A 21,796-nucleotide genomic window follows, 5' to 3' on the forward strand; every position below is an offset into this window, starting at 1 on the left:
GAAAATCCGTCTTCGTCGCGGAGTATGAGACTGGATGCCTTCGCTGTGATGACAAAACCGGAAATCGTCACATGCTGTGGGCTGCTAGGGCTTCTGGGAAATTGAGGCCAATGGAAATGCATTGGGTGCAACGCCTCATTGAAACCAATCGTGTGTGCGTCTTCCGGGTGCACCAAGATGGTGGATGCTACACACAGATCATAACAAACCACGGGAGCTTTTTTTGATGGATTTTCGCGGATTAAAAGCCCAAATAATTCAGCGTATGCTCTAAAGGTAATACAACAATCTCGGCAGTGAAGGGGGGTTGATTAAAATGCGGGATAATCGTAAAAAACAGTCAAACTGTTAATAGATCTGCTATTTTCAAAAGATTTTCTTTATACATTTGAAAACGTGTGAAATGGGACATTCTGCATAATGACTAATATCCATCTACGTTTGGTACTTTTAGCACACAGATACTTTTGTGTACATTTTGTAGTACATCTTGACTGAATTCCAGACTTGCATTTGTACAATTGCAGTTTCTACATTGCAGTATTGATACTGTAACTTGAGTAAAAAAAAAAAGAAGTTAGTACTTTTTCCACCACTGATGGATGGAGGATGCTGTCATAGCTTGGGTATCTGGGTCATTACCGGGGGAAGGGAGGGGAGGGCTTGATAAGGCTGTTCCAGAGCCATTTTCAGAGCACAGTCCCAGCCGGTTTGCAGGAATAGGTAGCGAATGGTAGTCAAAACAAAGACGGCGAGTGAAGGAATACTCCTTAGCCAAAGATTTCCATTTCCTCTCCTTTAGGGCTAAAAGGGCAGTCCACGCCAAGCTCTGTAACCACAGATTTAAGAATCATTCTAAGTCTAAGTCCACCTCACCTTCAACCAAGCAATAATAAAGTGGCCTCACACGGGTAGCCAAAATACCAATATTGTATTCTGGACGAACGGAAGTGCCTTATATTCAGGGTAAAAGTCTACCCCCACCACAACAGACTTGAACAATGTATAGCACAGTACTTGTATAGAGCTTGGTGTGGACAGCACTTTAGCCCTATCCAAAAAGCAAATCTACGCTCAAAACAGCAAATCTACGCTCACAATCTTAGTAAAATTTACCAGAGTTGCAACAACTTTTTCTCTCATCTTGCGCCACCCTTATCACTAAACTAATTTGCCATATTTTACTATTTTAAAAATAGTTCAACCAGCCGATCTACATCGAGTCATTGTGAGCTTGTAGATTGTAATCGGTGGGGTCTAAAAAATAAATCAGGATGGGACCCAACAATCTGGTATATGCATCGGGGAGCTAGTATTACTGCTTCTGTTTTCCCTTTTTTACGTTTTAGAGCAGGAAGCCAGGCGACTGCCTGTGAGTGACATGTTATAGCATGGCGAGACTGTGACAAGATACCGTGGAATGAGCCGTGGTGTAACGAATAACTAACGTTTTCAAATAATTGTGGTGGAATAAAAAAAGTACAATTATTTGACTCTGAGATTATAGAGCACCAAAGTCTGACGTCAATATCGGTAGAGGGCGCACATCCACGGGTTCGTGTACTTTTTATTTTCATTTTAATCCCCATAGGGGGATTTTAGATCGCCTCATATAATAACTGTGTTTGAAAAATAAACATGTCACCCCGGCCGTTTCACTCATGGATATGAAGAATCAACTGACTCGATTGTTACTGCTACTGAATTGCTTACATTTTCGCTAGAAACAGACTATCTGACTCAGTGACTGACTGTCGCAAACGATACAGAGACACCTCCCTGGCAATAACGCTGAGACAGCTTGTTCATTTTTGGACCACAATGCTTATATGAAACAATTTTAAGGTGACCCCATGTTATTGTTAGTAACGTCAGGACTTTGGCGTTCTATAGTGGAGTTAGTAAAACTATTGAACATTCGAAATACTGAAGTAAAGCAAATAAATAAAATAAAATAAAATAAAAATAAAATGGTACACTTAGTTACTTTCCACCAGTGGGACTGAGCCAAGCCTGCTTCCCCCTCAATTCAGTCACAATTGTGAGAAAAGAATTGGACAGAGAAAAATAATTGAACCGAAGAAATAAAAATAAAATCCTACGACCACATTTAGAACTGTACAGAGATGGATGTTTGTTAGTGTGTGTGTGTGTTGGGGGGGGGCGGATCTTTGCGTGGAGTTTTGGATATTGATAATAATGAACATCCATTGTTTTTTACAATTTGTGAACCACACACGCAATTAACATGTCAAAAAAACCCAACAACATATTAATGACCTCTTAATTCCATGGTTGAGACATCAGTTATAAACCTCATTGATTCTCTCTTATGGATTTCGAGACCATTTACCACTTTGAACCTGGTTGGTGTCCCCTTGGGAATATAATAAAAACAATATTAATAAATAAGAAAAGCTCTACCAATTTACAACACGTCACATGAGCACATGTGTGAGGTCGTACATGTTCTATTACTGAAAGATTTCAGCCTATGACTGACTAGCTTATGCTATGTGTATGATGATAGCAGTCAGAGAAAAGTCCTGTTTAACCCCTTTTGGTGTTTTAAACTTTGAAAAATGAAAACAAGCTCATAGCGCGCCACTTGCTTGTAGGTCTGCTATAATTGAAAAATCGTGAAAATATTTATTTAGAAAGAACTTTTTTTTAATTTTGAGGTCAGGCCTAAATGGGTTAAGAAACCAAGTAAATCTTCTTAAATCGGGTCCATGTGTGATACAACCGTGGCAGCGTCTATAGAGCAGAGCTTAGAAGGTCTGGTCAGACAAGGCTCAACTTCATTTGAATTTAGTCAATCCACAAGATTGATTCCGGGGGTGTTGAAGAATCTAAATTGGCATCGAGAGAGACATTATTATTCAAATAATCTTCTGGGACGTAGTAGACTTTTAACCCATTCAATCCAGTTCTCAAAGTGGGGGCAAGGGTCCTTGATTTTTATTTATTTATCTTTTACTTAAGATTTTAACTTTAACAATAATTGTTGGGGTCCCCCGACACGAAAACGTTTGAGAACCATTAGCAAGGGTCACACGTTTGTGAGTTTAAAGGTGAGCTATTTTCGGCGTGCGACATCATCATGCGACAAGAGTATAAATTGGGCTTTAGATACCGAGACAGAAAAGACACCCTCCCTCCCGCCCTCTCCTCCCTTCCCGCCAGCCCCGCTAATCATCCAAAGCTGGCCTGACTGAACCCAAGGCGAAGCGGCCGAGGCTTTTTCCTAAATACCCCTGGAAGCCAAGATCCGTTTGGAAAATTGCTACCATGCATCACCTTGCTTCCACCTCCAATACGGAAGATTGGTTTATGTGCAGAGAGAGAGAGAGAGAGAGAGAGAGAGAGAGAGAGAGATAGATATATGAGAAAAACAGAGGAAGAGATGAGAGAAACAGAGAACGATGAGAGAAAGTGAAAACGAGAAGGGAGAGAGAAACTGAAAAGATAAAAGAAACAAGAAAGAAAGGAAGAAAAAAACCCTGAGAAAAATAGATATGGAAGAAGACGAGACATGAGAGCAACAGAATGAAAGAAAGAGAAAACTGATTTAGATGGCATGTTGGCTGCTTGCCAGGTTTATTTGTTGACCTGGCTGACGTCCTATAGTTTTGTATACGGTACACATTTATATTTGGATTGGACTGATGCTACTGTATAGTGTAGGTTCTTGGGTTACGTGTGATCCTGGATTACTGAGGCACTACACTGTGCATTGTATGTATCTGTTAACCTTGCTTACTGTGAATCGCTCTGGATTTCTGGATTAGGAGCGTTTGCTAAATTCCTGAATCGTAAAATATGAGAGAGAGAGAGAGATGGAACATCTTTCCTGGGTTACATAAGAGGAAAGGGGGCTTGTGCAGGGCCAATGAATGAAGTGTCCCCTAAAACAATGCACTGTGCAGGTTAGCGCAGAGACAATGGACCGCCTGTGGAAGTAACAAGCCATTACACCCAGCATGAATGGCTAATCCTGCTCCTCACAATACTCCCTGGATTAGGCAGGCACACACACACACACACACACACACACACACACACACACACACACACACGTGTGGTTGGTTTTCACAGAGTGGTTGGTTTTCACAGAAGGAAATCGTTCCCTTGAAAACGTAGAGTTACTTACAGGAAGACCTTAAGTCATGTAATCATTCTCTCTCTCACACACTCACACACACACACACACACACACACTCACACACACACACATGCCAGAGCTGCGTTTTGTGACGCTATCTCGAGCACGCCACAGGAGGGGGGGCCCCGGGATCCGTTCGCAGCCCCCCCCACCCCTCCCCCACACTACCAGGAAGCAGAGAGGTACACCGCCCGCCATCCATCCATCCATCCATCCATCCATCCATTGGCTTTTTGAGAAGCAGCCGTTACATTCTTGGGAGGGGGACCTTTGACCAGAATATTGAGGGGCGCGATGCAGTCAGGTTGAGGGCTTTTATGAAAAAGGGAGCTCTTTGTTCTGGGACCGGGAATTTGGGATGGGGAGGGCGGGGGTATTGGGCGGTACCTCGCCCTACATTACCAGGACAGGAACCACTTCAAAATCACCCCCCACCCCCCACCCCCACGTGCACACACACACATGCGGGCACGCACGCGCGCACGCTCACACGCACCCAGACTTTCCCTCCGAGGAGGTCACATTCTTCCGTCTACCGGAGGTCACGCTACCTTTTTCCTACCAGTACATTAAAAAGAAGAAGAAAAAAATACCGATGGGGGCATGGTGGAGGGCAGCCACACGTGTGTAGAGGTCCCATTACTTTGACACCTGAGGACACAGGTCCGGGAGGGAGGGAGGGAGGGTGGGGGAAGGGGGGAGGGAGGGGGGTTTTCCCCAAAGTGTTTAGCCACGTGCCACTACATCGATTCAGGGTTGGACTATGGGATTAGAACAGACAATCGGATGGCCCTCTGGACTATGGGATTAGAACAGACATCGGATGGCCCTCTGAACTATGGGATTAGAACAGACATCGGACGGCCCCCTGGACTATGGGATTAGAACAGACATCGGACGGCCCCCTGGACTATGGGATTAGAACAGACATCGGATGGCCCTCTGGACTATGGGATTAGAACAGACATCGGATGGCCCTCTGGACTATGGGATTAGAACAAGACATCGGATGGCCCTCTGGACTATGGGATTAGAACAGACATCGGATGGCCCTTCACTGCGTTTTGCGGACCCGAAAGTAGTAGGCTATCACTACAGTAGCCGTCAGCCTGTCACCAACACCCCCACCAGACAGCTGCGGGAAATGGATAAAAATCGTAAAAAAAACAAAAAAAATTATACAGATGAAATATACGGCAGCAGTGTGGAAACGTGATTGACATAAAGTGGAGGTTGATTTCATTTTTAATTTCCTCCGGAATTACCTCTGATATTTGGTCTTTTCCAAAAATAGTAGGTCTTATACAAGCTCACAACGCCTTGCAAGCTTGGAGATCAGTGTATTCCTCCCCCCCCCTCTCCCTTAATCCATTCTGAACAGGAACCCATTTTGGGGTTAGCATCATGTTATGCTTTAGCTATTGAAAAATAGCAGATCTACAAGCTCATAGCGCGCCACCGAGTGGCGCGCTACGAGCTTGTAGGTCTGCTATTTTTGGAAAAATCGAAGAACGACTGACATTTTTTAGAATCTGATCTCAGGTCAGAATGGGTTGATCAGACCAGTGTGTGTCCAGTCAGTGGAAACCTCGTATGAATCTGATCTCAGGTCAGAATGGGTTAAGGGATGGGTTGTGTTTAAATAGAACCAATCAATAAGAACCATCACAGAACCTCACAGGTTCTGAAAAAGGATCGGTTATAGCTTTGCCCTTCATGGTGGAGAGAACAGCCAAAAGACATCACATCACACACACACACACACACACACACACTGCAGCTGCACGTTGGAGCATATCATGATGCAACGCCGCATAGCGTCCGCTGAGGCGGACGCATGGCGTGCGGCGGGATATAGCGGCGCCGCAGGCCGGAGAGATGTGATCGACTGCGTGCTCTATACCTTCTGCGGGTGATTGAGTTGTTGGCTATTTAACGACTGTGCCTAGAACAAAACAACACCTCTAACCCAGCAGAGGCGTTCCCCTCTGCACTTGGCATCCAAGCACATGCCTTCTGCATTTCCTACCGATGTGGCAGGCTGCCATGAATGCTCATAGACGTGTGTGTGTGTGTGTGTGTGTGTGTGTGGTGTGTGTGTGTGTGAGAGGCCCTTTGTTGGATTACTTCCACACCTGGGACCTATATTCCACACACACACCTGTTTACCCAATAGTACAGCTGGCCCGGTGATGTAATGATACGCTATATATGAGCAACATTTGCGCTGGGGCCACAGATGGCCCGGTGCTTTGTTCGATATTTTGGGAATACTATCTCGTGGCCAGAGCCTTAGGTGCGGGCTGACGAGCCTGTTCCCTTTCCAGATAAAACAGAATGATTGAGCATTATGGAATAGTAAGTCATCGACTCATAAAGTAGGACAAAGGCTATGGGAACTGAGTAGTTTCTATATCCCCCCCCCCCCCCTCTCTCTCTCTCTCTTAATGCCTGATACATTATCCAACCACACAGTAGATGTCAACGTGGGGGTCCAGGGACCACTCACGGTACTTTATGGGGGAGGGGGTTCCAAATGGACCCTTAACAGGTCAGTAACTCAGAGAGTGTAGAAATGGAACCAACATTTTGGAACATTACAGGTCGGCTCTCACTCTGGAGCGTAACCATAATAACCATAACGTTTGTCTGCGTGACTATCGGTATGTTGGGGAATGGTATGGGAGGTCGGAAATTACGAGCGGACCCCAGGGAGAGAGAGATACGGTTCCTCTTATACACCGACAGAGGAGGATTCCCATGATGATATTAGGGCTATACGTGGATGAGAAGAATCCCTTGGGGACTCACTACGTGGCTGCTATACGGTACATGACACATTGTCTCTGCTCCAGTCAACTTCCTCGGCATCCCACGAGAGTTACGTTTTCCCCTCCCTCGAGTCGAGCGTGCGGAGTGTTGACACGGTGCATGTCACAACTCTCTCTTCAGAGGGGAGGGGGGGGGGTGCTCAGCTGCTCTACATGAGACGACAGCAGTGCTGTAAAGAAATTAAAGGTATATTCAGTGATTTCACTCAAAAAACCTTAGGTTTCGTTTTTGGCTGTGGGACCCAGCCTTTCGTCCAATCAGGATAGAGAGTCAAAAACGAAACCCAAGGTTTTTTGACCCCCAGGGGTTAACTGGGGACAGGGAGGAACTCCTTATATGGCCAGCACACTCTATAGTAGGGAGGATTATCACAACAAAACAAAAAAATAAGTGATATTTGAATTAAGTGAAATCACTGAATATACCTTTAAGTACATTTACTTAAGTACATTTACTTAAGTACTGTATACTTTACAATTTTGAGGTACAATACTTGAGTAATTCCAATTTCCAATACACCACTACATCACGTGATCACGGATCCAAAATACTGTACTTTTACGCCCTCTACATGCATTTGAAAACTTTGGTTACTAGCCCATTCTGACCTGAGATCAGATTCTAAAAATGTCTATTACATCCTGACAGTTTCATTATTAACCCATTCTGACGTGAGATCAGATTCTAAAAGTGTCTTCGATTTTTTTCTAAAATAGCAGACCTACAAGCTCGTATCGCGCCACTCGGTGGCGCGATATGAGCTTGTAGATCTGCTATTTTTCAATAGCTAAAGCATAACATGATGCCAACACCAAAATGGGTGCCCGGTCAGAATGGGCTAGTTACTTTGTAGATTTTGATTATCATTACAATTTTTTTTTTTATATAAATATACATTTCATACATTTGCAAACCTTTTTCTTTCTAAATTCTACATAATGAGTATTTTTTTATACCAATAATTCCGGACTCAATAGGCCTACATTGCACTGATTGCAGTATTGCTACCTTTACTTAAGTAAAACATGTGCTTTTTCCACCCGTGGATGACAGGAAGACATGCACAGCCACACAGCAGCAGAGACGGTGGGCCCCGCTCCGTTTCCGACCGTGCGACCTCGTGTCTATTGAGACGGATCGGCCACGCTCCCCGACGCTCCCCTTGTCAAATCCAATTGCCTGGAGTGTCGCTATCCCTGTCGCACAATGCAGAGTCTAGGGATTAAAGCTAAAGGAGATCCCCCCCCACACACACACACACACACACACACACACACACACACACACAAGGAATCTCTTGAACACAAACAATAGTGGATGCGCAAGCTTGAAAGAAACTCTACAGCAAGTGCTTCAGGATACAGATCACGGGTACAGAAAGCATCGCCTTCTCCATATATGGCAATTATTGCAGACACTGGACAGAATTTTGCCGATTGCTTTAGCTCTCGGCTTGGGCATGCCTGCAATCTGCAGGCCCCTCACGACTGATTTATGGACATTACCGAGGCTTCCAAATATGAACAAAAGTAGTTCACAAACACACACACACACCACCACACCACCACCACTGAATCCTAAACAATTAAACGCAATATGAGCCTCAAACAAGGAAGTGAACGGCAGTGCGCTTGCGCTAATCAACAAGGAGTACATTGCAGACATTACATTTACATTTAATGGCATTTCTATCTCTGAGACCCCAATTTAAATTGCAAAATCAATGTTAATTTAACTCTGAGAGTGTACAAATGGAACCAAATGGACCTGTTGTGTACATGTTGTTCCATTTGTACACCCTCTGAGTTACAGACCCATAAGGGTCCATTTGTTTCCAAACTATCATCTAGCTGGGGACCCCCTGGAACTCCCTCAAGGACCCCACTTTGTGAACGACTGCCACAGAAGACATGCATGGCTTCGATGGAATCCAAATGACTGACATCAGTGGGTGACTAACTCCACTGCCACAGGCTGCTGTGGTGGAGAAGGGCTCCCCCTGGTGGTCCAACTCTGAGGGTGGGAGGAGGAGGCAGTGGTGTAAAGTAACCAAGTACACTTTTGAGGTATTATTTACTTTATGTATTTCCAGTTTTCCAGTCACTATAGTAACTTTGTAGATTATCCCATTCTGACCTGAGATCAGATTCTAAAAATGTCTATTACATCCTGACAGTTTCATTATTAACCCATTCTGACCTGAGATCAGATTCTAAAAGTGTCTTCGATTTTTCAAAAATAGCAGACCTACAAGCTCGTATCGCGCCACTCGGTGGCGCGATATGAGCTTGTAGATCTGCTATTTTTCAATAGCTAAAGCACAACATGATGCCAACACCAAAATGGGTGCCCGGTCAGAATGGGTTATTAGAAAACGTTGAGTCACTAGTAACTTTGTAGATTATGGTTATTATTACAAATGTATACATTACCACTTCAACCCTATACATTTGAAAATAGCTGATCTACAAGCTCACAATGCGTCGCGATGCAATGCATTGTGAGCTTGTAGATCTGGTTTTTTTGGGAGTGCAAATATGTTTTCCACCATTGCGGGAGGGAGAGGGAGAGGAGGGACATACAGTAACCACGGTAACGGTACAGTACGTACCCGGCTAGCATCTCGAACACCAGGATGCCCAGGGCCCACCAGTCCACCGCCCGGCCGTGACCTTTGCTTTGGATCACCTCGGGGGCGAGATACTCGGGCGTGCCACACAGCGTCCATGTCCTAGGGAGAGAGAGAGAGAGAGAGAGAGAGAGAGAATGATCCCAGGATCAACGCATAGAAGAAATGTACTGTACATCCAGAAATCTCATAATCACAATATTTTCCGGCTGGTTTATACAAAAATGTCTCTGCTTTCTGGTGTTTTTTTGGACAAAAACAAGCCACATTCAACTGCCCATAATAACTATGGAATGGATATTGGCGATAATCGACTCAACAAGACTCTACTGCAGGGGTGCCTGCACTTTTAAAATGACCAGCTCAACAAGATCTACCCACCCTAAAAATGTTTATACCATTGCTGAAAATGAGTTTAAAATCACACCTGTGTGAGGTGAGGGGTGCTCTTATCATCGTACGTCGTCATGCCGTAACATGTCGATTTGACAAAAAATAGCCGATTTGCTCGTCCACATATGACGTAAATTCTCCATTCATTGCCAATGGGTAATTTAATGTTTGTGTATAAGACAAAAGTCTACGCCAATAGCTGAATATAGGACGGGCTAGCACACCTCAAAACCCATTGACCCCCCCCCATCAAACACAAGTGTTGGTCAAACCACGTTTCTTCCATTGGAAAAGCATTGAGGTGGCTATGAAACATGGAGCATGTTTGTCTGATGTGTGTGCACAGGGCCTTAGGCTTGGCTGAGCACAGTACAGTACAGTTAAGTACAGTACAACACAACACTTCCTTTTATGTGCGGTGTCTGCAATGATACATACATAATAATTACAGTAACCAATAACACATCTGACAAAGGCATCTTGCCTGCACACTGGACATCTTGAATTAGGCTACTGTATTATGCGCTACACATTTATAATGAAATAAAACATATCACTCTGACAATGCTGCAGGACAATAATCAGTATGCATACAACATTAATTATTGCAAACATATCTAATTAGGAATGAACTACGTTGCCTATGAATTAAGCCTAGTGCCTATTGTTAATCTACACATAATGTCTTACAACAAACTGTGGAACAATATAGGGCCTACATTATGAAATAAACATCAGCATTCACAGTCTCTTCAGTCACAGACACACACAGCTCCCCTCTACAGTCACAGACACACACAGCTCACCTCTACAGTCACAGACACACACAGCTCCCCTCTACAGTCACAGACACACACAGCTCACCTCTACAGTCACAGACACACACAGCTCACCTCTACAGTCACAGACACACACAGCTCCCCTCTACAGTCACAGACACACACAGCTCCCCTCTACAGTCACAGACACACACAGCTCACCTCTACAGTCACAGACACACACAGCTCCCCTCTACAGTCACAGACACACACAGCTCCCCTCTACAGTCACAGACACACACAGCTCCCCTCTACAGTCACAGACACACACAGCTCCCCTCTACAGTCACAGACACACACAGCTCACCTCTACAGTCACAGACACACACAGCTCCCCTCTACAGTCACAGACACACACAGCTCCCCTCTACAGTCACAGACACACACAGCTCCCCTCTACAGTCACAGACACACACAGCTCACCTCTACAGTCACAGACACACACAGCTCCCCTCTACAGTCACAGACACACACAGCTCCCCTCTACAGTCACAGACACACACAGCTCCCCTCTACAGTCACAGACACACACAGCTCCCCTCTACAGTCACAGACACACACAGCTCCCCTCTACAGTCACAGACACACACAGCTCCCCTCTACAGTCACAGACACACACAGCTCCCCTCTACAGTGCTCTACTACTGAAAGTGACTCATTTCTCTCCAAAAGCACTTGACTAAATTTATGACAAAGGGCGCGTTCGGAAATACCACACCGGAGCACACTCGCCTATTAGTTTGCATTGCACAGTGGGCTCAGTGCGCTATTTCCGAACGCGCCCTAAAGCTCACATTTCACATCACACACTAGCCCCCCTAAAAAAAAAATTTTATCGATTTTTGTATTTCAATGAATCGATTCATATCGTCGGGATTAATATCGATATATATCGATATATCGTTAAATGCCTAGTAAACACAGAACTTACATTTTGCATGTACAACTGTTGGAGCAACAACAACTATGTGAACTGGACTTCCACTGAGCACACTTCGCTTCTGACTGAGAAGGGGAAAAGTCTCGTTTATTCACCAACTACGTGCAGGTTCATTAATTGTCATTGATTACCCTTACATTGAGTGCATGCACTCAATGACCCACACTAAGCACACTGTGACAGGCTTTTGTACAGTGGGTTTGAGACAGGCCTAATTTGATGTCGATCAATGAAGTCACCTTAATTCAAGTGGCAGGTGCCTATTTTCCCTTCATTTTTTAAGGATATACCTGTATATATTTTACGGGACAGCCGAACACGGCCGCGGTCTGGAAACGCTGATAGACCCACACTAACAATTACACTGTCAGGCTTTTGTACAGTGGGTTTGAGACATTAATTCAAGTGGCGGGTGCCTATTTTCCCTTTATTTTTTAACCCATTCTGACCGGGCACCCATTTTGGTGTCAGCATCATGTTATGCTTTAGCTATTTAAAAATAGCAGATCTACAAGCTCATATCGCGCCACCGAGTGGCGCGATACGAGCTTGTAGGTCTGCTATTTTTGAAAAATCGAAGAACGACTGACATTTTTAGAATCTGATCTCAGGTCAGAATGGGTTCATCAGACCAGTGTGTGTCCGGCGGAAACCTCGTATGAATCTGATCTCAGGTCAGAATGGGTTCATCAGACCAGTGTGTGTCCAGTGGAAACCTTGTATGAATCTGATCTCAGGTCAGAATGGGTTAATGATATATATATATTTTAGGTGCACAGCCTTTGTAATCTACTGGTAGATTACAATCTTCCATAGACAATGGATTCCATTTTCGTCACCGCTAAACCCCTTATCCCTAAACTTCTTTGCCTTTTTTTTTTAAACTATTTTTCAAAACATTTTTGAATAGTTAAAATGGCCAGTCTACAAGCTCACAACGTGTCAATGTAGATTGGCTAGTTGAACTATTCAAAAATGTTTTTCAAAATAGTAAAAAAAGGCAAAGAAGTTTAGGGATTTAGCGGTGACGAAAATGGAGCCCGATGTTTTAGCTCTGGCAGTCAATGACTTAACTCGCTCATGCCTGTATCGTTACATTACCAGGCTGAATACACACATCTGATCACTGAGGAAAATAAATAACGGTCTCATGGAATGATGGAATAAAGCCATTTTCATCATGAGTGTAATGATGGTTTAGGCATTATTATCATTCTACCCCATTTAGGCCTGACGTCGACATAAAAAAAATCTTCTAAATCCTCCAGTTTTCTGAAATAAATATTTTCACGATTTTTCAAAAATAGCAGACCTACAAGCTCGTAGCGCGCCACTCGGTGGCGCGCTATGAGCTTGTAGATCTGCTATTTTTCAAAAGCTAATTTATAACATAATGTTTAAAACACCAAAAGGGGTTCCCACTCAAAATGGGCTAAACCTATGTCACTGCTGTTCTACATAGAGCCAACCAGATGAAGAAGTTGCAGATTGAGGCTTTAACTTTTGTTTAAATTAAATTTCTGAGACCATTCATGTTCAATGGAAGATGCTTCTGAACATTTACGTTTTAACTATATTAACCCATTCTGACCTGAGATCAGATTCATACGAGGTTTCCACTGGACACACGCTGGTCTGACGAACCTATTCTGACCTGAGATCAGATTCTAAAAATGTCAGTCGTTCTTCGATTTTTTTCAAAAATAGCAGACCTACAAGCTCGTATCGCGCCACTCGGTGGCGCGATATGAGCTTGTAGATCTGCTATTTTTCAATAGCTAAAGCATAACATGATGCCAACACCAAAATGGGTGCCCGTTCAGAATGGGTTAATAAAGTACCTTGATTTTATGTCCACCGTCGCATTTTTTAAAACTTTTCTGAGTGCTCGGATCGCCGCCTTTACATCAGAATCTTCAGCAGTCCCTTTGATCTTTGAAGCACCAGCCTACCTTTTAATCTTTTCTACGCCTCCATTGAGCACCTAGTTGATTTTCTTTTATGGCTATGTATTCTATTTTATTGCTAGTTTGACCACTTCATATACTCAAGTACTACTCAAATACTTAGCAGATCTACTGCCATTTATGAAAAATCGTAAAAATGCGGCACAAATCTTTGAATAGGTATATATTCTTTCAGAGTGAACTTTTTTTTTTTCGACGTCAGGCCTAAATGGCTTAAAATAACTACTGTAATAACCAAAATCTACAGGGTCACAACACGTTGCAGGCGCAACGTGTTGTTGCGAGTGTGTAGATGTGCTGCTTTCTGTGCGCAACGTGCCTCCATAGAAGACAAGCTGGCTTCCATACATTTGCCTTATCAACACTGATAAAGACGAACAGTTGATGTTTACTCGGGAAGTGAGCAGGCAGTCACCACCAGTTACTGTGAAGAGGAAGACGTTTTGAGTCACAATGACTCACTCGAGTCGTAATCATTGATTACCGTCAAACTGTATTTTTATATACCGCTGCCGTTGGGTGGAAACGTCATATGTCCAAAACTGTTACTTTTCAGGATTCATATCCAAAAGTAGCACATCTACAAATGTGAACCGCGTCGCTTTGAAGCCATGTTTCGAGTTTGTAAATCTGCTACTTTTGATGCTTTCGTGTGACGCCGTAGTATATGATCAGGAAGGGTACTCATCAGAATCTCATAACTCTGAGAGTGTACAAATGGAACCAATAATGTACCCTTATATGGGTCCATTTGGTTCCAGTACACACTCTCTATAAGGATTAATTTGGAACCCTCTCAAGGAACACTGTACCTGGACCCCACTTTGAGTACCCTTCAAGTAGGACATTATAATTCATGAAAAAACATGCAGATGAGAGGTTTCTGCCAGCCCGGCAATAATATTAGTATATTTTGTCACATGTCTTAAACCGAGGTTGCCCGTTGAATGACTCGGTCTGCCCCGCCCCTCCTTTCCACCCAGCTGCTGTGTGACATCTGCACGTTATTGACGTCGTCCCTTCGATCGTCGATACTTCCCAGCCGGTGTTCCCCATCCCTCATGCCGTAAAAAAAGGGTGGACAGGGGGGTCTCCAGTTACACTGGTGGGTCGGGAGGGACCCGGTACCATTCCACCTGCCTCGTCTCAACGTATAGATAGAATAGACTAACTTAACCCATTTTGGGGCGGGAACCCTTTGGTGTGAGCATTATGTTATGCTTTAGCTATTGAAAAATAGCAGATCTACAAGCTCGTGGCGCGCCACGAGCTTGTAGGTCTGCTATTTTTGAAAAATCGAAGAACGACTGACATAGAAACATAGCTTTTAGACATTAGACATAGACATTTTTAGAAATTTCAAAATGGGTTAAAATGGATATTTCAAATATGTTATTTAACGACTACTCAGGCTTTTGTGTTTCATCACAGTTGCTTGATTCGGTATTTAGATATTTTGATGTTCATGTTGACACTTCCCCTCCTCTACAAAGTACAACACCCATCGTAAATGGGAAAACGGTGAATTGATATAGCGCTTTTATCCAAACCGTTTACGTAGATTGTGCATTACATTCTCTCTCACACACACACACACACACACACACACACACACACACACACACACACACACACACACACACACACACACACACACACACACACACACACACACACACACACACACACACACACACACACACACACACACACACACACACACACACACACACACACACACACACACATCGGGAGCATGCAATTAGGGGTTCAGAGTCTTACTCAAGGACACTTCGACACTAACTCTGGGGCAGCCCGGGGTGGAACTGGCATGGGAACCACTCTACCGTTAGCCTCGGTGGTACCCAGGCTTTTATCGTCGCTCGCATCGGCTCACTGCTGCTCCTAGTAACTTCAAACTCCATTTTAACCACGTTCGATTAATTGAAAACACTCGTCCTTGGTTCTGGCGACTGATATTGTCCTTCTAATCAGCGTGATATATACCGTGTATACATAACATTGCAATATTAACATTATATAAAAGTTTAGTTAGTCAAGTTAACCCATTTTGGGCGGGAACCTCTTTTGGTGTTACAAAAATAGCAGACCTACAAGCTCGTAGCGCGCCAGCTTGTAGGTCTGCTATTTTTGAAAAATCGAAGAACGACCGACATAGAAACATAGCTTTTTCAGAAAACTGTCAGGATGTAGAAGAACATTTTTAGAATCTGATCTCAGGTCAGAATGGGTTAACTAACTTATATATATATAAAATGAAAACGGTGATTGAAACTGATTTCAATCACTCTTGTCCCCCCCTCACGTACGTAGCACTAGAACACTCCAGAGTGCACATCCTGATGAAGAGCCCTCTTCACTGTCTGAGTGTCTGTCACTGATATCACCTGCTGTGGATAATCACCCCCCCTGATGCTCTGCACGTTGCCGCGACGACGCTTCATTTGCATGGAAATGACAGGAGAGAGAGAGAGGTGCTGGGGGGGCAATCAGAGGATGACGTGGGGAACATAAAGTCCCACGTTCACACAGCAGGGGTCACTGTTGTGCAGTGTGTGTGTGGAGTGCTATAGGGGCTGCAGATACAACTGTTTGAAGCCCACCCACCCTGCCCACCTCCCCCCCACCCATCTCCTGAAACAGGCTGCAGCCTGAACCAAGTACTTGTCTCCGAACACCCCCCCCCCCCCCCCCTCCACCGTCTCAGGCAATTCCGCTGCCCTCCATTTATATAAGTGGGTCACTTGCACATCAGAGACATATCTGCTCCCCATCTGGTTTTCACTTTCCGTCGTGTCCCGTGTGTGTGTGTGTCTGTGTGTATGTGTCGGGGGGGGATGTAATCTTACTACATTGTGTTTACATGTCAACGGCTGGACCGAGCTCTCGTGAGAAATGCCTCGTGTGAGGGTAGGCTTTGGACGTGAGACACTGATGATATAGACACCATCTCTGTCTCTCTCTCTTTTCCCCACTTTATTTCTCTCTCTGCTGTCTCTCTTTCTTTCTGTCTCTCTCTCTCTCTCTCTCTCCGTCTCTCGGGGGCAAACTTTCCAATTCCGCCGAGGTCAGCGCAGGGGGTCAGCCTTGGCGTACATCTAATTCAGATTGAATGACACAAATCGGGGGAATTCTGTCCTTGAGACTCGACGTGGTGCCTCGGGAGGGGGGGTCCTTGGGGGAGGGGTGCCTCGGGAGGGGAGGGGGACTGGGGGGGGGGTAATTCCCTCGATTTCTTCGACCGCCATCTCACCCCTCTCCTTCCCACCCAAACATCCATCGTTCCTTCTCCTTCTCCCATTGGACATGCATGGCGGGAGCCAAGCTCTCCTTAACCGAAACCACCAATCGGTTCAGTGGTGGAAGAAGTACTAAGTATCCTCTAGTCTACATTAAGTTTACCTGATAACTGACAGTACAAACGTATTGGCATCACACTATGATTAAATGGGTTGGCCCCCTGGCCCGACAGCGCGTCGCGTGTTCGAGTCCCGTTCCTTTGCTGCATGTCTCCCCCTTGGAGTATATATATTTATAGAGAAATAAAAAGAAGAAATCTTGAGGCGAAATAGACATAGTGGCCGAATGAAGGTATTGCAGCCTGGCCCCAAACACATGAACGCGCTGTCCGTTGACTATCATTGTACACGTTCACGACGGACGACGCTCGTGCGCGTTCAACGGCAGCGCGTTCATGTGTTTGGGGCCACTCACCATTGCAATCCGTCCCAGAATGCACTCTGTTCCTACCAGGAAGGAGGAGTGAATCCGCCTCATGCGCTTTTGAGCAACTCAATGCAAGTGGATGGGAGGAGAACTCGGGTGTCTTCTCTATAGATATATATACTCTATGGTCTCCCCTCGTCTCTCTCCCTCCTCCTTTCCTGTCAATCTTCACTTGTATCTATCAATAATTAAATATATAAAAATTACACATTATGCAGAATGTTCGAAGTTTTCAAAATATCTACAAGCTCACAGCGCTCGTAGATAGTCAATTTGGAAATTGCCAATGTGCATACATACATAGCCTACAGTATGTCTCAATTGGTTTCGTAATAATAATCCAAATCTACAACGTTAACTAGTTTTTAAATAATCATAGCGGGGTTGCAGGCAGAGCTGGATGGATATTTCGGCTCATGGGGGCTGGGGGAGAATGCAGAACACATCTTTCATGCATACAGTAGGTCTGGTGTTTCTGCGATCATCCTGAGATAAGCGTCACTTAGTTCACCGAAGTGCTTTCATTATCTCTCGTCTTGGGGTGCAGTACTTAGTTTAGACAGTTTTTTGGTTTAGACTAGTCATTGGTTAGACCAGTCATTAGTCCTACAACTACAACCTATCTCAAACCCTCACCCTAAACCTAACCTCCCACGGGGCAGCACACCTAAACCTAACCTTAACCCATCTCAAACCCTCAACCTAACCTCCCACGGGGCAGCACACCTAAACCTAACCTTAACCCATCTCAAACCCTCACCCTAAACCTAACCTCCCACGGGGCAGCACTCCTAAACCTAACCTAACCCATGTCTAACCAATGACTAGTCTAAACTAAGTATGCACCCCCTCGTCTTGTCATGAGCAAAGGCATTGGGAAAGTGCACGTACGTCATACATACGCACACAAAGAAACACCCCAGGTTCCCCGGCGACGTCCACCCGCCAGTCGACTCACTGAAAAGTTAATCAGAGAACAGGATAGTGTTGCCAGACGACAATTAAAAATTGAGCGTCATCTGCGCGGCTTTCTATCCCCCCGTGACTCCCTGGCATACTGGCAGACTGGCACAGCGTTTGAAAGAGATGCCACCACATCTCTCCAGGTGGAAGAGGGTAAGGGAGGGGGGGGGGAGGGGGGGTGATGCCATGTGACGGTGGCTGGCGTCTAGCTTCAAGTGAAGTGGATGAAAGTCAAATTATTTTGTTTGTCGCTGACTCGCTTATTTAATCAGTTTGAGTTGGATACGGAAAAACGCTCCACGGGAGGTCTCAAAGGGCTGCCAAAAAGCTCCGAGGGATGAAAGATCACAAGCCGGGGTGCGATCACTTATATAAACGTAGGAGGAAGAGGATGACGTTCTTTATAACGTGCAGATGAAACGACGGCATGCTGCTATAGACCAGCGTAGTGAATGACCATCACACGCTGAACTAGATTTGACTTCATACCATTATTGGCTGATGGCCTGCATTGGTTTGCTTTGGCAATGTAAACAATGTTGGCAATGCCAATGAAGCATTGAATCCATGCCAATCATTAGTTTAACCCATTCAGGACAGGAACCCCTTTTGGTGTTTTAAGCATTATGTTATAGGCTACTTTAGCCAAAGATCATGAAAATGTGCCTCTGGAACAACCCATTTTCAGATGGGGGTCGGCGGCCTATTACATATAATTTTCGGGGTCCTTCACGAGAAATATTGAGCAACACTGATATTATATATAGATACATAGGTATTTCAGAAAACCGTCATGATTTAGAAGACTTTTTTTTGTTTAATTTCGACGTTAGGCCTGGCCTAAATGGGTTAACAACTTAAAATGCTACTTTCTCTGTAAATAATATACGTTATGAATCTACTTAGGCGTATGAGTATTGTGTAATGTATTCCATTATGTTAGTTTTGGTAGAATATGTTGTATCGTGTTGTATGTACTGTACTGTAAGTTCATGCATTACGTACTGATTACAATTTACATTTGACAGACACTCTTAATCCAGAGCGATTTACAGTAAGGAAAGACAACACCAGGCAATACATCAAATCTATAGAAATAGTCATCTAGGATCATAAGTAAACTATCATGCTTCTAACAGTAGAATATCCCTACATTTGAACTATAAACACTATAGGACAGTAAGGATACCAGATCAATAATGACCTGACATCTGTCTACATGACATGCTAGCTGAATTACATGTTTAGCCTTTGATGAATTGAGTACGTACAAAAGGACAACAATGGAAACAAGCCCCTGGGCTGGGGTGTTATCCTCTTAGCGGAACCTTTGACCGTACCACCTGTACTGTGTGTGTGCATAAGGATGTTAATTAATTAAGTATTTAATCAATAAATAAATGAATCAATGCAAATCAACGCTCGACAATGCCAGATGCACCGGCGGCGGTGGATTCGAACCCACAACCTCTGCTGTGGTGAGCAGGCACTTTACCACTTCAACACCAGAGCGCCAAAAATGTTACTTAACCCATTCTGGGCGGGAACCCCTTTTGGTGTTTTAAACATTATGTTATACTTTAAAGCTATTGAAAAATAGAAGATCTACACATCACAGAGTGTCACGCTATACGAGCTTGTAGATCTGCTATTTTTGAAAAATCGTGAAACTGTGGCACAAATCTTTGGAACAACATATTTTCAGATGGGGGGGTCCGCAGCCAAATACAGAAATTTCTGGGGGTCCTTGACATGAAAAAGGTTGAGCACCACTGACATAGAAACAGGTTTTTCAGAAAACGTTTAGGACTTAGAAGATTTTTAGAATTGGCCTCAGGTCTAAATGGGTAAAAGTGTTTTTTCTTTCTCCTTCTTTTATATACAAGCACATAGACATCAAAGGAGGCTTCAGCCCCTGCCCTTTTACCCGTCTGTAAAACAACTGCACTTTCCAGGCCACAAATGCAGCATTTACAAATGCAAATGCCACTCCTTTCCATGCCATGCCGGAAGGCAGCGTTCAGGAGAATTTATTTTCCGAAGACTCACAAATTTGTTTAGAAATCCATGTCGTTACACCGCATCTCCACCAGCTAAAGAGTGCTGGGTTTGCGCCTCGGAAATAGCAGATCTACAGGCTCTCAACGCGTCGCAGCGCGACATGTTGAGAGCTTGTAGAATCTGCTATTTTTTATCTGCTACTTTTGTTTTGTCCAAAAGTGCCCTTATTTCAGCCCCTGCCTCTGTAACACTCTCTGCACGTCCCTGGACGCTAGGCAGTGGCGTGCACAGACATTTAGAGGGGCAGGTGCTCAAGTGAAAAAAGGGCACCTTGTGCAGCGCATTTTGGGGCGGGAACCCATTTTGGTGCTTTAGCTATTGAAAAATAGCAGATCTACAAGCTCATAGCGCGCCACCGAGTGGCACACTACGAGCTTGTAGGTCTGCTATTTATGTATTTTTAATCGAAGAACCACTGACATAGAAACATAGCTTTAGATTGTGGGGACCTAAATAATATAGTAGAAGCGTTTTTTATCAAGATTTGATCAATGTCACCATGGTCCACACACTACAAATTAAGAAAAAAAATATTTTTTTTCCCTTTTTTTTAAGAGCACATTGCCAAAAGGGCAGGGGGTGCTCTAGCACCCCTTAGTGTCTATCTCTGCACGTCCCTGGACGCTAGGCTTCGTGTGGATAAGCCCCTTTCCATTACAGTAACGAGGGACGTCTAAATGGGACTGACACATGCCAAGAGGGAAGACCGACACGCTGTGGGGCTCTCTGGCAGACCGTGTGGGAGGGTGACAGCTGCTTTGTTAACCTATTCTGACCTGAGATCAGATTCATACGAGGTTTCCGCCGGACACACACTGGTCTGATGAACCCATTCTGACCTGAGATCAGATTCTAAAAAATGTCAGTCGTTCTTCGATTTTTACAAAAATAGCAGACCTACAAGCTTGTATCGCGCCACTCGGTGGCGCGATATGAGCTTGTAGATCTGCTATTTTTCAATAGCTAAAGCATAACATGATGCCAACACCAAAATGGGTGCCCGTTCAGAATGGGTTAATCGCTGGCATCAAACAGTGGTTTTGAAAAAAAAAAAAAAAAAAAAAAAGCGCAGCGGTCTCCCCTCAAGCAGCCAACAGCTGCACCGCTATCGCTGAGCCAAATTATGTAAAGAACTGAAATACCACAGAGGGGAAAAAAAAATATGGAGAGAGTCCTGTAGTGTTTGCCAAGGAATATAAAACAGTGCTCCAGTGGAGCTGCTTTAGTGGGCCAACAGTATAAGACTGAGGTTGTGCTGCTGGTCAGCTCCCAGGTTTTTAA

At 44.4% G+C, this 21,796-nt stretch overlaps 1 protein-coding gene across 3 annotated transcripts in view; it reads right to left on the reverse strand.

Annotated features, from left to right (window-relative positions):
• Nucleotides 1-21,796, reverse strand: part of prkx (protein kinase X-linked) — a 70,341-nt gene that overhangs the window by 17,740 nt on the left and 30,805 nt on the right. For all 3 annotated transcript variants that reach the window (XR_014568908.1, XR_014568909.1, XM_083759027.1), the window contains exon 4: nucleotides 9,609-9,728. Coding sequence is in view for 1 of the 3 variants with exons in the window: in XM_083759027.1 (XP_083615153.1) it covers nucleotides 9,609-9,728 (120 nt within the window). In the remaining 2 variants the exon portion in view is untranslated. The remainder of the gene's footprint in view (nucleotides 1-9,608; nucleotides 9,729-21,796) is intronic.

The sequence above is a fragment of the Protomyctophum parallelum genome (assembly GCF_964188405.1).
Source record: "Protomyctophum parallelum genome assembly, chromosome: 23".
NCBI classification, from domain to species: domain Eukaryota; kingdom Metazoa; phylum Chordata; class Actinopteri; order Myctophiformes; family Myctophidae; genus Protomyctophum; species Protomyctophum parallelum.